Source organism: Puma concolor, chromosome B3 (genome assembly GCF_028749965.1).
Source record: "Puma concolor isolate L17-30 chromosome B3, mPumCon1.1.hap2, whole genome shotgun sequence".
In the NCBI taxonomy this organism is placed as follows: Eukaryota; Metazoa; Chordata; class Mammalia; order Carnivora; family Felidae; genus Puma; species Puma concolor.
The window spans coordinates 77,364,244-77,378,380 of NC_141672.1; the positions used below are offsets into that span (position 1 = coordinate 77,364,244).

Here is a 14,137-nt window from a genome sequence, read left to right on the forward strand (position 1 = left end):
TGTAGACAGCAAATAGATGGGTCTTGTTTTTTTATCCATTCTGATACCCTATGTCTTTTGGTTGGCGCATTTAATCCATTTACATTCAGTGTTATTATAGAAAGATGTGGGTTTAGAGTCATTGTGATGTCTGTATGTTTTATGCTTGTAGTGATGTCTCTGGTACTTTGTCTCACAGGGTCCCCCTTAGGATCTCTGGTAGGGCTGGTTTAGTGGTGACAAATTCCTTCAGTTTTTGTTTGTTTGGGAAGACCTTTATCTCTCCTTCTATTCTAAATGACAGACTTGCTGGATAAAGGATTCTCGGCTGCATATTTTTTCTGTCTAGCATAATGAAAATCTCGTGCCAATTCTTTCTGGCCTGCCAAGTTTCAAAAGAGAGATCAGTCACGAGTCTTATAGGTCTCCCTTTATCTGTGAGGGCACGTTTACCCCTTGCTGCTTTCAGAATTTTCTCTTTATCCTTGTATTTTGCCAGTTTCACTATGATATGTCGTGCAGAAGATCGATTCAAGTTACGTCTGAAGGGAGTTCTCTGTGTCTCTTGGATTTCAATGCCTTTTTCCTTCCCCAGTTCAGGGAAGTTCTCAGCTATTATTTCTTCAAGTACCCCTTCAGCACCTTTCCCTCTCTCTTCCTCCTCTGGGATACCAATTATGCGTATATTCTTTTTAGTGTATCACTTAGTTCTCTAATTTTCCCCTCATACTCCTGGATTTTTTTATCTCTCTTTTTCTCAGCTTCCTCTTTTTCCATAACTTTATCTTCTAGTTCACCTATTCTCTCCTCTGCCTCTTCAATCCGAGCCGTGGTGGTTTCCATTTTGTTATGCATTTCGTTTAAAGCATTTTTCAGCTCCTCGTGACTGTTCCTTAGTCCCTTGATCCCTGTAGCAAGAGATTCTCTGCTGTCAGCTATACTGTTTTGAAGCCCAGCGATTAATTTTATGACTATTATTCTAAATTCACTTTCTGTTATATTATTTAAATCCTTTTTGATCAGCTCATGAGCTGTTGTTATTTCCTGGAGATTCTTCTGAGGGGAATTCTTCCGCTTGGTCATTTTGGATAGTCCCTGGCGTGGTGAGGACCTGCAGGGCACTTCCCCTGTGCTGTGGTGTATAACTGGAGTTGGTGGGCGGAGCCGCAGTCAGACCTGATGTCTGCCCCCAGCCCACCGCTGGGGCCACAGTCAGACTGGTGCGTGCCTTCTCTTCCCCTCTCCTAGGGGCGGGATTCACTGTGGGGTGGGGTGGCCTGTCTGGGCTACTTGCACACTGCCAGGCTTGTGATGCTGGGGATCTGGCGTCTTAGCTGGGGTGGGTAGGCAAGGTGCACGGGGGCAGGAGGGGCAGGCTTAGCTTGCTTCTCCTTAGGTGATCCACTTCAGGAGGGGCCCTGTGGCAGCAGGAGGGAGTCAGATCCGCTGCCAGAGGGCTCCGCGGAAGCGCAGAGTTGGGTGTTTGCGCGGAGCGAGCAAGTTCCCTGGCAGGAACTGGTTCTCTTTGGGATTTTGGCTGGGGGATGGGCGGGGGAGATGGCGCTGGCGAGCGCCTTTGTTCCCCACCAAACTGAGCTCTGTCGTCCGGGGGCTCAGCAGCTCTCCTTCCCTTTGTCCTCCAGCCTTTCCGCTTTCTGAGCAGAGCTGTTAACTTATGACCTCCTAGACGCTAAGTCGCGCTTGCTGTCGGAACACAGTCCGTCAGGCCCCTCCGCTTTTTGCAAGCCAGACTCGGGGGCTCTGCTTGGCCGGCGAGCCACCCCTCCGCCCCGGCTCCCTCCCGCCAGTCTGTGGAGCGCGCACCGCCTCGCCGCCCTTCCTACCCTCTTCCGTGGGCCTCTCGTCTGCGCTTGGCTCCGGCGACTCCGTTCTGCTAATCCTCTGGTGGTTTTCTGGGTTATTTAGGCAGGTGTAGGTGGAATCTAAGTGATCAGCAGGACGCGCGGTGAGCCCAGCGTCCTCCTACGCCGCCATCTTCCCTCTCTCCCTACCCATTCTTAATTTCACTAAACACTTCCAGGTTACTTTCCAGTATCACCACACCAATTTTCATGCCCACTAATATTTTTGCCAGCACTTGTAAAAGATTTTCTTAAAAAATATATATATATTTTAATTTATTTATTTTTTAGAGACACAGAGTCTATGTGGGGTAGGGGGCAGAGAGAGAGGGAGAGAGAGAGAAACTTAAGCAGGCTCCATGCTCAGTGCATGGAGCCCAACCTGGGGTTCGATCTCTCGACCCTGAAACCATGACCTGAGATGAAATCAAGAGTTGGTTGCATAACCAACTGAACTACCCAGGCGCCCTGAATATTTCATTTTTTTTTAAGTAATCTCTACACCCAACCTAGGGCTCTAACTCACAACCCTGAAGCCAAGAGTCACATCCTTCATTGACTTAGCCAGCCGGCAGCCCAAAATATAAGATTTTCTAATTTTTGAAAACTTGATGGTTATAAACTGTTATCTCTTGGTTATCTGAATTTCTGTTTATTTGATTACAAGTGAGGTTGAGCATTGTTCATCACCCATGTTGACTTTCTCTTCTCAAATTGGCTTTTCATAATGTTTGGCATTTTTTTCTCCTTGTAAGTTTCCTGTCTTTTTATTGCTGACACGAGGGAGTCCTTTACATCTAGATGTTAACTCTTATTGGTTTTAGGTATTACAAGTGTTTTCTCCCAGACTGCCAGCATTATTTAACATGTGAACCCAGTCTCTGTTCAATTTCTGCAGGGTAATACTCTGAAATGTACAGACAGGTCTAGCTGCCTCAGGTGAGGATAAGTTTTGTAACAAATGTTGCCTCCCCCTTCTGTAAACTTAATATAGCATCTATAGTTCAGGTACTTGGAAGTCCTGGCAGGAAATAATGAACATGTTATAATGTGTATATATATTTCTCTTTATAAGATGAAAATGTTTCTGCAGATAGTGTGCAAAGCAAAATTTAGTCACTAGAGGTAATTAATTATTTACATTTACATCTTTGTGGCACTGTGCAACACATATCCCAAAAAGGACAGTTTGAGTTCCAAAAGAACGCCCATTCTACAAAATTTGGGAAAGTAAATAATAACCCCTTAGTCATTCATTTCCATGGTCTGGGATTTCGCTTTGGTTGTTGATGTATAGAAAGACTTTGAAGACTTTTCCAGTATTGCAGACCATTTTCCATCCCCAAAATCACTTTCTTCTTACCAGTTAGAAAGAGGAGACTATGTAGCTGTCTCTCCAAAAAAGAAATCACTTCAGGGCAAGAAGTAGTAAAATTAAGTCCATTTTCCCATTTCTATATCAAATGACCAGGAGATGATAGCAACAAAAAAGCTCTTATTTTCTCAGTGTCTTATACCGCGGTCTTTTAAATCAAACCCTCGTCCACTGGTTCCCTATGTCAGTTTCCCAAGAATACCATAGGCCAGTGGTTCCCAAATTTTGTTCCACATTAGAATCATTGGGGGGGCTTTAAATATCTCAGACTCAGGTCACAGCCAACACCAGTTAAAGCCAAATGTCTCAAGGTGGCCTTTAAAAATGCCCAGGTGATTCCAGCGTTCAACAATGGGTTTGGGAACCATTGCCATACTTCCCCAGGAACCCAGGGCTTGATCAAGGCTAATGTTAATGTCAGGGAGTTGTTTCTGTCCTGCACACCACGTGGGAATGAGGCTTGCTAGGACTCGATGTTCAAGTGTTAAGTGTCAAGAGGGTGAGACTCTTGTTCCTCTTGCCCTCTTCTATCTCCACAGTAATCTATCTGCAACATTTCTTCTTGAATGAAATGGGGATAATAGCTACTTCCTAGGTTTGCAGGAAAGACTGACTGCAAATCTGGGAAATAGATGATAGTGTGTCTGACACACAGCAGGACTTTAATAAATGCTTTGGAAAATCCACGTTTGTTTAATGAGGACACATTCAGGACCTGCCTTATGTAACTCTCCCTCTGAAGATAACTTCTCGTCCTTCCCAATGACACCCAAGCACACTCTTCACAGGCTCCTCCCTTTCTGCTCTTTTCACTTTGGCCCTCCCCACACTCACCTGGCTCCCTATCAGTTATTGCCAAGGAACAGCTAGACACAAAGGACTTTTTCAGATCTATGGTCAGAAGGACATGTTACCTGTGAGAACTACAGCAAAAACACAAGGTGAGAGGAGTTAGCTTGGTAGGAGAGATTGGAAGAACTGGGAAGAAGAGATTAATAGTGCTGAAAACATGTGGAACTGGATGGAATTAGTGTTGAGACAATTAGGATAAAGGAAGTCATTCAGCAGTAGGAAGAAAACAATCAGCCATGGGTACTTTTGAGCATCCTTCTACATGTCCAGCTCTGTGTTAAGCACTCTGATGGATTCAGGAGAAACAGAAGATCTCAAGGAGCTTGCAGAAGCAAAACAAATACGACACAATGGGAATGACCAGAGAACAGTTCAATGCCAAACGCTGAGAGCTGAAATAGATCAAAAGGGCTTGCTTGGGGAACTGTTCCTCCAGCTGGAGCCTGAGATTTTAATTAGCAGAGAGAAGGAAGTAAAACATCCCAAGGGTGGGGGAGCAAAGTCAGGGGATGGGGCTGGAGGAATCTGATCACCTTCTGCTATGTCCTGTCTCTTCTTACTCTGTAGGGCTTGCAGCAGATGTGAAGGGAATCTCACCCATGATGATACTAATGGTGATAATTTACCTGATGCTTTTGTTCTGGGAAAACGAGCAGAATGAGGAAGGAGAGGAGTCCACCATAGAGCATCTGCATGTGGACTACCCTCAGAGTGACTCTCTTGTAAGGTACTGCAACCACATGGTCTTACAAAGAGTCATCAGGGGACCTGACAATACCTGCAAAAAGGAGCATGTTTTCATCCATGAGAGGCCTCGAAATATCAACAGTGTTTGCACCTCTCCCAAGAAAATGACTTGTGAGAACCATTCTTCCACTTTGTGTTTCCAGAGTTTGACAAAGTTCAAAATGACAGTGTGTCAGCTCATTGGAGGCACCAGATACCCTGCCTGCAGGTACCACATTTCCTCTGTGGAGGGGTTTATTGTTGTCACTTGTGATGACGTGGGGCCAGTTACTTTCCAGAGATATGTTAAATAAGTTGAGACCACTGCCTGGGTCTGAGGGGTACTGGTACTCTCCTCTCTTGCAAACTTCTGTATGGGGTACTGGTATATTGGTTCCTCTCTCAGGGGTACCAGTAACTGGTTCGCCCTGGAGCACACCTCAACTGTGGACATGGGGTAATGCTTTGTGTGAATTGGGTAGCCACTAGTAATTCATCTGTCCTGCTGGTACGGCTAAGCTGGAATAATTTCATTCTGGTTTAATAATAATAATAATAATAATAAAAACTCGACTGAATTGAATCATAAACTCTTCATGTGTTTTAATTTCTTGTCCCTTTTCTCTGGGTCACGTGTTGAGAGCCAAGAGTGAATCCGAGGCAGAGCTGGGATTCAGGTAAAGTGAGCAAGGTGCTCACTTCATGTACACAGTTTAAAGGCGCCCCAAATCCCAGTAACCTGGATAAATAACATTTAAAAAAATCAAAATTAATGCAAAAATTTTCTGATGAATAAAATATCTGAGTTTTAAATCAAGACCCAATCTGACAGGGTTGGACTTAAGGTGATATGAATTAGTGAGTTAGCCAGTACAGGGTCAGATCCTATTATTTGACATTTTGGTATTTGTCATCAGAGATTACTTTGCATTAAATTAATATTTTTTAAGTGTTGTATTAAAATAGTATTTATCTTGATTACTGGGCTTTTGGGTACCCCCTTAAATTTTGTACCCAGAGTGAGTGCCTCCTTTTGTTTCACAATGCTCCCAGACTTGATCCTAGGTGTGGAGGCATTTGGAGTCATTGATGAGGGTCTCCTCTGACGAGGGCATATATAATTCAAGCTGCATCTGTTTACATTTAGCAGCTGCCTCTGTGCCTTGAAAGAAGGGGAAAGGGAGAGTGGAAGGATTGCCTGATGGGTCAGAAACCATTTCCCTTAAAGACTGTGGTGAGAAATGAATCCAGATTTCCCAGGAAGAGATTGAGACTCTCAGAGCTCAGTACCTGGACGCTTGCATCCACAGAGGAAATAGAGAATTTGCATCCTAACTCCTGACTCTTTTCCCCTTATAGATCTTACAGTGGAACTGATTGTTTAACTCCCCCACATCCAGCTATGGGCAGGGTGTCTTTTGAGTTAGAGTGTGAGCCCAAAGAATGCAGAGGAGAGGTTCCTCATTCTGGGGATTTGATTAAGTCCTGTTCTTCTCTGAGCATTAGCCCCCTCACCTGGGGGGGACCAGCCAGGTGGTCCAGGTGGTCCCTGGGGGAGGGGGGGACCAGCTAGTCTTTGAGGTTTCCAGGCCTATTACTCCACAATTGTGTTTCTCTTTGTTGGATGAAAGGGTTAGTACCGAGGAGTAGTGAGAAATAAGGGGTAATTGGCAGCTGAGTGCCAGGTTACGGGGTCACTAATTCTGAGTTATGACATTTCCATCCTGTGAGAGCCAGAAATACAGTGAGCTAGAGCTGGCACAGGCTATGCACAAGCTTTAGAGGGCCCTTTCTGTTCTCATCTTTTCAGTTGAGAGATTTTAACTATTGCATTATTTATTTGAACTTAGTTCAGGGTCAGATCCAAAAAGGAGGTACACCTGTGCTAGTTGTTAACTCTGTCTTTTGCAAGCGTCAAGTTCTAACTGATTGATTTGATTGAGGGAGGGAGGACATCTACACTTGTGAATGAAGGACACTTTGCAGCCTGGGAAGTAGACAAGGCTTACTCATTACCCATTTCTCCATGGGAGTCCCACTGTCACCGTCGTCTTCGTGGAAGTTTGGATGTCACCAAGGAAGCAGAGCCCTCAGATGCTGAGTAGGAACAGGTGGTCCCTGGCAGATGACTTATTAGAGTCTAAGTAGCAGCATCATTTCTTGGGCAAAATTTTAAAGTCACAGAAATGTGTCTTTAAAGACCCTGTTTTTATATTCTGAATTCTGATTCCTTTTCCTGCCCCTCTCCCCAGGATTTATTGTCCTTTTTTTTTTTCCTTCTCACTATTTTTCCTTCCCTTCCTCCCGTAAGTCCCCTCCTTCTAAGTAGAAACAGAATTTTGCAGATAAATGCATTCTCATTAAGGTGCTAGTAACTGAGACTGTCCAGTGGAATCTATTCTCAGAATATTTTCATTCAATAGGGATCAAAACCCAATTCAAATGAATTGTGATGTTTTAGACATTTGTAGTTTGGGAGGGTTTTTTTTTTTTTTTTAATGGGCACCTAGCAGCCCCAATCAAACCCAAGTAGCTGTGAATTCTATCCACTTGAAATGGATGTTTCAGAAAAATGATTTCAGTCAAGAATCTCTGCCTTGCTCTTCCTTTTTATTTTTCTCCCCAGTATCTTTCTGTTTTCCTGTTATCACCTCATTATTGATGTTGACAGTAGAGGATATTTAGAAAAAAAATCTAAATCCTTCTTCCCTTCTACCTTCAATCTGCAGCAAGTCTATGTTTAAGCCACACACACAAACACATCCACTTAATTCCTAATCGTTTATCAATAATCAACCCAGTTACTGAGGCTTATATATTCTTAGTGCTGAGTCTTTGCTCTAACTTCACACACAGAACATTTTTAAATTACCTATAATAAAAACCACAAGTCCATGTGTGTTAATGTCAAATGAGTGGTATAAGAAGGGAATGATTATATAGAATTATCAAATCAATATGTTGTACACCTGAAACTAATATAACATTGCATGTCAATTATACTTCAATAATAATAAAAAAGGAAATGAGTGATAAGAAGATTAAGGAAGTGAACAATAGAGTTGGTAGACATAAGTTGTGAAAAATGTGTTAAAGAAAGAATGTGATCTGAATTGGGCTTTGAAGGATTTCAAGAGGCGGAAAAGAGTAGGCACTCAAGAAAGGACCAAAAATGGAGAGACAGAATAGGGTGCATTTGGAGAAGGGTGGATAGTGCTGATTTGGTTCATGTACCAAAATAATGGGAGATAAACCTTGAGAAGCTGGTTGAGATTAGATCAAGAAAGCCTTGACTACATGGCCTCAGGGGATTAGATTGCCTTGAGTAGGCAATGAGGAATATTTCAAGGTTTTTGAAATAGTGTCATTGCAAGGGGTATTTTTAGAAAAGCAGTGTATTGAAGGAATCGGAGGGGCCAGGAGCAGTGGTTAGGAGGTTAGAGTGATAATGCAGGAGATATAAGGGGATGAATCTCTCAGTGGTGGGAGGGAAAAAAATTCTTTCTAGAGCAAGAGAAGGAATTATCACCCTGAATAAGCATTTTTTTCTGAGATTCTCATGATGAATTTTCCAGTATTGAGCTCAAGTAGAGGATTTTCTACATGTTATGTTGTTAACAAATGTTGAGAAACTAGCACATATACAGTTCAGTGGTTGATTCTGTACCAAATAAAAAGGAGCAGAAACAAAGTTCCAGGCTCAAGGAATTTTCAACCCTAAAAAGAGGGAGAAAAGAATTACATACATCATCTAACTTGAAAAGTAAAAAAAGAACATATAAAATGAAGTGCAATGTAATCTATGCTATGGGGTTTCAAAAAAGCTGAAAACAAATCACTGTGGGTTAAAATATAAACAGGGATGATTTCTTCAAAGAAGCAACAATGATACCACCACTGGGCATTGCCAAATGCCCACTTTATTAAGTTCTCTGAGCATCCTTGGTTCCCGTTGTCTCCTCCTTCTACCCCATACAATTCTACCTACCCCTTTCTTGCCCCTCCTTCCTCATTCAGCTAGACCAATAACAGAAACTCCCAGGAAACAAATAGAGTTTCACTTCTCAGCCCTGTAACCAGCTGGATTCTTTCTCTGCAGGACCAACTTGCCAGAGGAACTGGTAAAGAGAAATTCTATGACTGCGAGTGGGTGGGGAAAGAAATGAGAGATGGGGGAAATAACATGTTTTGAGGCCATAGGAAACTCAGAAGTAGTAAGGAATGTGTTGGGTGAGATTACTGTGACCACTATGTAGATGACAGTCCCTCCCAAAGAGATTATAGACAAAGAGAAAAGAGAGAGAAATAACTACTTGGTTTGGGGCACTTTAAACATACTATCTTGTACAATTCTCACATTCCCCCCCCCCCTTTGTTTTTTCTGCATGGGGGAAACTGAGCTTAAAGGAGTTCGAGTAAATTGCGTATGAGCGGGTAAGCGGGGATTTGAGCTAGGTCCTCAGATTCCACAGCTGAGTATCTTTTCATGCCATCATCCTTCCATGGAAGGAGCCTGAACTTACATGCAGGAGTCAATCCTGGGAACAACTGCCCTGAGGAAAAGAGAACTATCTCATTAATATTCTCCTTATTTTCATCTTCTACTTTTTTATTTTTACTGCAGAAGAGAGTACCCCAGATCTGAGATGGATTCTTTCTTTCTGCTGCTCCTCGGCCTGGGTTTGGTTCTTGCAGGAGCTCCAGAAAGCATAATGGAGATAATTAACGAAGAATTATCGGGGGAAGAGATGTACTATGATGTGGCAAACAGGGACCAAGAAAAACGGACTAGCGGGGTATTAATGAACTTGACTCTGTTACATAAAAATACTAGTGCCAGTACGTCCAAGGATAGTCTGTCTTCCTCGTTATTGACATTCAGAAGATTACATTATAGCTTCCACGGAGGAGACAGCCCAGGTAACGACAAAGAGTATTGCAATGATGTGGTGGTCTGGAGAAAAGTTTCCGAAGCTAATGGGTCATGCAGGTTGAGCAATAACTTCATCCATGGCTCCATGGAAGTGATGCACGGGGTCCCCAAGGCCTCCAGCTGCAAGTGTGGACAGAATCTTGGCATCAACTGCTCTAGGAGCCCACGTCTGGAGACCACTATGTGCCAGCTTACTATGGACAAACAGTTCGCCAGGTGCCAATACCACAGTGATACCTCATTAAAGAAAATATTGGCAATGCTGACAGGTCATTCTCTGATGAGCTGGTTAGTTAGTGGCTCCAAGTTGTAAATCCCACAGGGCTTTGAGACCGGAGTCTCTCTAAAGAAAGACATCCTTATTCTCATTATTGTTTATTTCCTTCTATTATCCGTATCTACCATTTCAGCAATATAGCAAACTCTTGGTTATCTATACTAACTGGAGGAATGAAAAATGCAAAATTGTGAATTCAATTAAAATTTGTAACTGATCCTGGAGTACAGATTCTTTCTCTCCCCCTCTCTCCGCCCCACTTCTCTCTCTCTCTCTCTCTCTCTCTCTCTCTCTCTCTCTCTCTCTCTCTCACACACACACACACACACACACACACACACACACACACACACTTTCTTGGAACCAGACCAAATTCTATCCTAGCTCAGCTATTAAGCCAAGAAGCAGAGTCCATCCAACCTGACAAAATTAAGAGAAAAGGCCCAAAACAAATACTGATAATTGAAAGTTAATTGTACTGCCTCTGAGACTATTCAGAGAAATAATGAATGAGCATAGGGGATACTATTATCTCCGTTTTTCAAATAAGTGTGTGCATCCATGCTCACAAATGTGAGCACCCACCCATGCAACCAGGTGCTGCCTGTCCTCCAGAAGATGCCAGAAGAAAAAGATGCTTTTTGGCTTAGCTGTTGCACTCAGTCAACAGCTCCAGCCCTATGCAAGCTCCATTCCTCCATCCTTGTCCCTATCTATGTCACAAGTTGCTACAGATGGAATGATAAAGCTCTTATTGCAATTTTTACTCAGCATGGTCTTGATTCCCTGGGACTGTGGGAGAGGGATGCAAGCCATGGAGAAATAGAGCAGGTAGAAAGATGGGAAACAGGACATCTCTGCCAAGTACTAGGCAGGGTTAGTCTTCGATCTTGTTTTTGATGTTGTATTGTTTTTTTTCACTACCAATTGTTTATTTGTAAGTTTTAGGGTTCAACACTCTACACAAAGTATGGGCAATTATCTTGTTCCTTAGTGGGTGCTTTTGTGTTCCTGTTCTCTCCATCCTGAGACCACTCTTTTAATGTCCTGATTTTAAATAAATACATGTATAGCAAATGTTACATCACTGTAACACTTTTCTTACTGTACAGCACTCTTAATATATCAATTTTCCTAATGCTTTTCACATCATGTGCAGGATTCTCATTTTATTAAAACTGCAAGACTCTGACAATCAACCAATATGCAGCATTAGGGCAGATAGTTTTATATCTTTCAGCTGGGTTTTCCTTGTCAGTATGGTGCCTGCTTAAATAGTCACTATGAGCTTGGCCAAATAGGGGTGTAGTTAGCACTCAATTTTCTCTTGGCAGCCAGAGGAGAAGGTGATGGAGGGAAATGCCTGGGACCCAGAGTTTTCTTCTCCATAGGAGGAGAACCTGGAGCCCTGGAGGAGAGGTATGCTCCCTGGGGTCCATTCTGGGGATAGTTCTATGTGGCAAGGCTGGTGCTACCAGCCACTCATCACACGTGGGACAGGTTCTCCAGAGCAGAGTGGTCCATCGGGTCTCTTCTTGGTTCCAACTTGGTTCCATTTGAGTCACTTCTTCCCTACAGTACAGTCCTACTGTAGAGTCAAGCTCTGGGTGATGGGCATGTCAGCCCCAGAGACAATAACTATTCAAACTCTGGCAAAGTTTTTTGGTAATATGCAAAGAAAACGCAAATCCAGCCTTGTTCAGAATTTAGTACAGACTTCTTCCTTCACCAGAAGAGAAGAGCAAAGAGCCATAATAGATACCTCTTTCTAGGCCAGGACCATCTTCCAAAGAGTCTTAAGACCAAATCTTTCCACTTCTCTGAAGGAATCGGGAGCTCCCAGGGCGTATCTAATCATCATACTGTGAATGTCTGAAAAGATGTCAAATGTGGAGATGTCATCGAGAGTTGAGACTCCTAACTACTGGCATTTCCCACCCTCAAAGCCTGTCACCCCTTTGACATAATGTGCAGCCTGAGGTCCCTCATGATGATGATAGGCAAGGGATTTCACATTTTAAAACATTGAGTCTTTGTAATGTCCCTTCTCTGTTCCCAAACCACAGAGATCTTTTTTTTTTTTTCCCTTTCATTTTTCTTGTAGCTTTATACCTAAATTTCTCGGCCTGGCTTCCAAGGCTACTAATGCCCCATTTTCATCTCACCTAGCCTGACCCCAGCACTGTCCATCTTCTGTTGCTTTAAGGCTGCTGTCTTCACAGTCCCCAGAACTCACCTCCTTGTCTTCACTCCGTTGGCGGGCTGGTCCTGATAGGCTTCCTCTTCATGGTCTCATTCTGTCCCCTCAGCCCCTTCAACTGCACAAGCCTGCCTGACTACAAAGGGCCAAACAAGTGTCTCTTGGACTTCCTAGAAAGATAACCGAGGGTAGATATGTGTCATTTCTCTGCAGCTACAGAGAGACATTAGAGGGAATGAAATAAGGGAATAAAGGAGACAGATCCAATCCCAAGGGCCACAGAAGGGAGAGTTGGATAGAGAAAGGAAGCTGGGAATGTAATGATAGAGAGTTTTGAGAAAGGGATACTAAGGGGGGTATGTAGCACAAAAGTAATACCCATCTTGCCTTTAGCCATTCCCTCTGCTTTCCCAACATGAAGGACACTAAATTCCCTTTAATAAACAATTCTGAAGCGAAACAAGTCCTGGCTCCCAAGGCCCAGGGTGATGCTGAAGTAAGGGGAGACTTTGTGACATCACAGATAAGTCCTCATATGTTTTACTGCCTCATCATGCTCCCCCACCCCCAAGTCACTTCCCATCAATGTCCTTATCGACATGATGAGGAGGCTGGATTAGATCTCGGGGCTCTCTGACTTGGATAGTCATCAGGATCAGTGTGGTGGTGTTCTCTGGTTGCCTGCCCCAAACTACCCGCTCGGCCTCAAGCCGAGGAGGTACAGTGAGGCACGGAGCTGCCCAGCCAGACTTCTTTTCCCAGGATCTCTGAGCAGGAGTGATGTGTGCCACTTCTACATCCAGATTTTGTGACATGGAACTGGCCTCTTCTGTGCTTTTTTTTTTCTTCCCAACTGCCAGATCCCCAAAATGGACATGGGTGTGACTCATCTTTCATCCCTTAGATGATAATAGTGTTCTAGGAATGTTCTAGGAATGAGCTGAACACCAAAAGGGAAGGAAGGCATGTACCTGAATAACTGTGTGAAGCAGAGATATCTCACCAATCTGGACTGCTTAATTATATGAGAGAGAAATACATATGTATATACATTTTTTACATTTTTATTTATTTAGTTTGGAGAGAGAGAGAGGGAAAGAGAGAGAATCCCAAGCAGGCTCACCACTGTCAGGGCAGAGCCTGACGCAGGGCTCGAACTCACGAACTGTGAGATCATGACCTGAGCTGAAATCAAGAGTCAGATGCTTAACTGACTGACTGAGCCACCCAGGTGCCCCAATATGTATATTTTTAAATTCACCATATTTTGTTCCATTAGCCTAGCCTTACCCTAACAAATTTACTAGCCGTAGGAGCTGTTATCAAATACGAATCCCTGGGCCCTGGTCCAGGAGATTTGGGTTCTATAGATCTGGGATACGTCTACAGCATACAGGACTTTTACAAGCATTAGGTTTGCTGATGTGGTTTGAAGTTTGAACACCACTAGATTAGATGGCCTAAAATCTTTCCTTCTAGTTATAGAACATTCTAATTCTAGTCCCAGTGAGGGGAAAAAAGGTTGCTGCGTATGTGTTCAGAGCTTTTGCAGACAGCACTGGGGCAAAACAAGTCAGTTTATTTAAAAAAAAAATTTTTTTTTTAACGTTTATTTATTTTTTTTGGGACAGAGAGAGACAGAGCATGAACGGGGGAGGGGCAGAGAGAGAGGGAGACACAGAATCAGAAACAGGCTCCAGGCTCTGAGCCATCAGCCCAGAGCCTGACGCGGGGCTCAAACTCACGGACCGCGAGATCGTGACCTGGCTGAAGTCGGACGCTTAACCGACTGCGCCACCCAGGCGCCCCAAAACAAGTCAGTTTAACTCCGACTGACTCTGAACTTCGTTCGCAGTGTCCCAAACTAGCAAGGCGGCATTGTTGTCTTCAAACTCCCTGGAAGTAAACACACTGCAAGAGGGACTCATGTTTC

At 43.5% G+C, this 14,137-nt stretch overlaps 3 protein-coding genes and 1 long non-coding RNA gene across 4 annotated transcripts in view; 3 read left to right on the forward strand and 1 right to left on the reverse strand.

The window, feature by feature from the left end:
* Positions 1–4,624: 4,624 nt before the first annotated feature.
* Positions 4,625–5,664, forward strand: RNASE12 (ribonuclease A family member 12 (inactive)). The gene has a single exon (XM_086708477.1). It carries the CDS (start codon positions 4,668–4,670, stop codon positions 5,106–5,108), a length of 441 nt encoding a protein of 146 aa, XP_086564603.1. The 5' UTR covers positions 4,625–4,667; the 3' UTR covers positions 5,109–5,664.
* Positions 5,665–9,343: 3,679 nt separating this feature from the next.
* RNASE11 (ribonuclease A family member 11 (inactive)) lies at positions 9,344–10,352 on the forward strand. Its single transcript, XM_025920041.2, has one exon. It carries the CDS (start codon positions 9,441–9,443, stop codon positions 10,038–10,040), a length of 600 nt encoding a protein of 199 aa, XP_025775826.1. The 5' UTR covers positions 9,344–9,440; the 3' UTR covers positions 10,041–10,352.
* Positions 10,353–11,153: 801 nt separating this feature from the next.
* On the reverse strand, positions 11,154–12,880 carry LOC147580124 (uncharacterized). The gene is made up of 3 exons (XR_015252549.1): positions 12,583–12,880; positions 12,241–12,374; positions 11,154–11,727 (listed from the first exon to the last, which is right to left on the reverse strand). It is a non-coding gene; the product is annotated as an uncharacterized LOC147580124 (long non-coding RNA).
* RNASE9 (ribonuclease A family member 9 (inactive)) overlaps positions 12,762–14,137 on the forward strand; it is a 107,229-nt gene continuing 105,853 nt past the window's right edge. Inside the window, exon 1 of the mRNA XM_086710248.1 lies at positions 12,762–12,922. The gene's annotated coding sequence lies outside the window, so the exon portion shown is untranslated. The remainder of the gene's footprint in view (positions 12,923–14,137) is intronic.

Excerpts from the sequence above, each read along its gene's own strand:
- RNASE12 (XM_086708477.1), top strand. The coding sequence starts at position 4,668 with ATGATGATACTAATGGTGATAATTTACCTGATGCTTTTGTTCTGGGAA.
- RNASE11 (XM_025920041.2), top strand. The coding sequence starts at position 9,441 with ATGGATTCTTTCTTTCTGCTGCTCCTCGGCCTGGGTTTGGTTCTTGCA.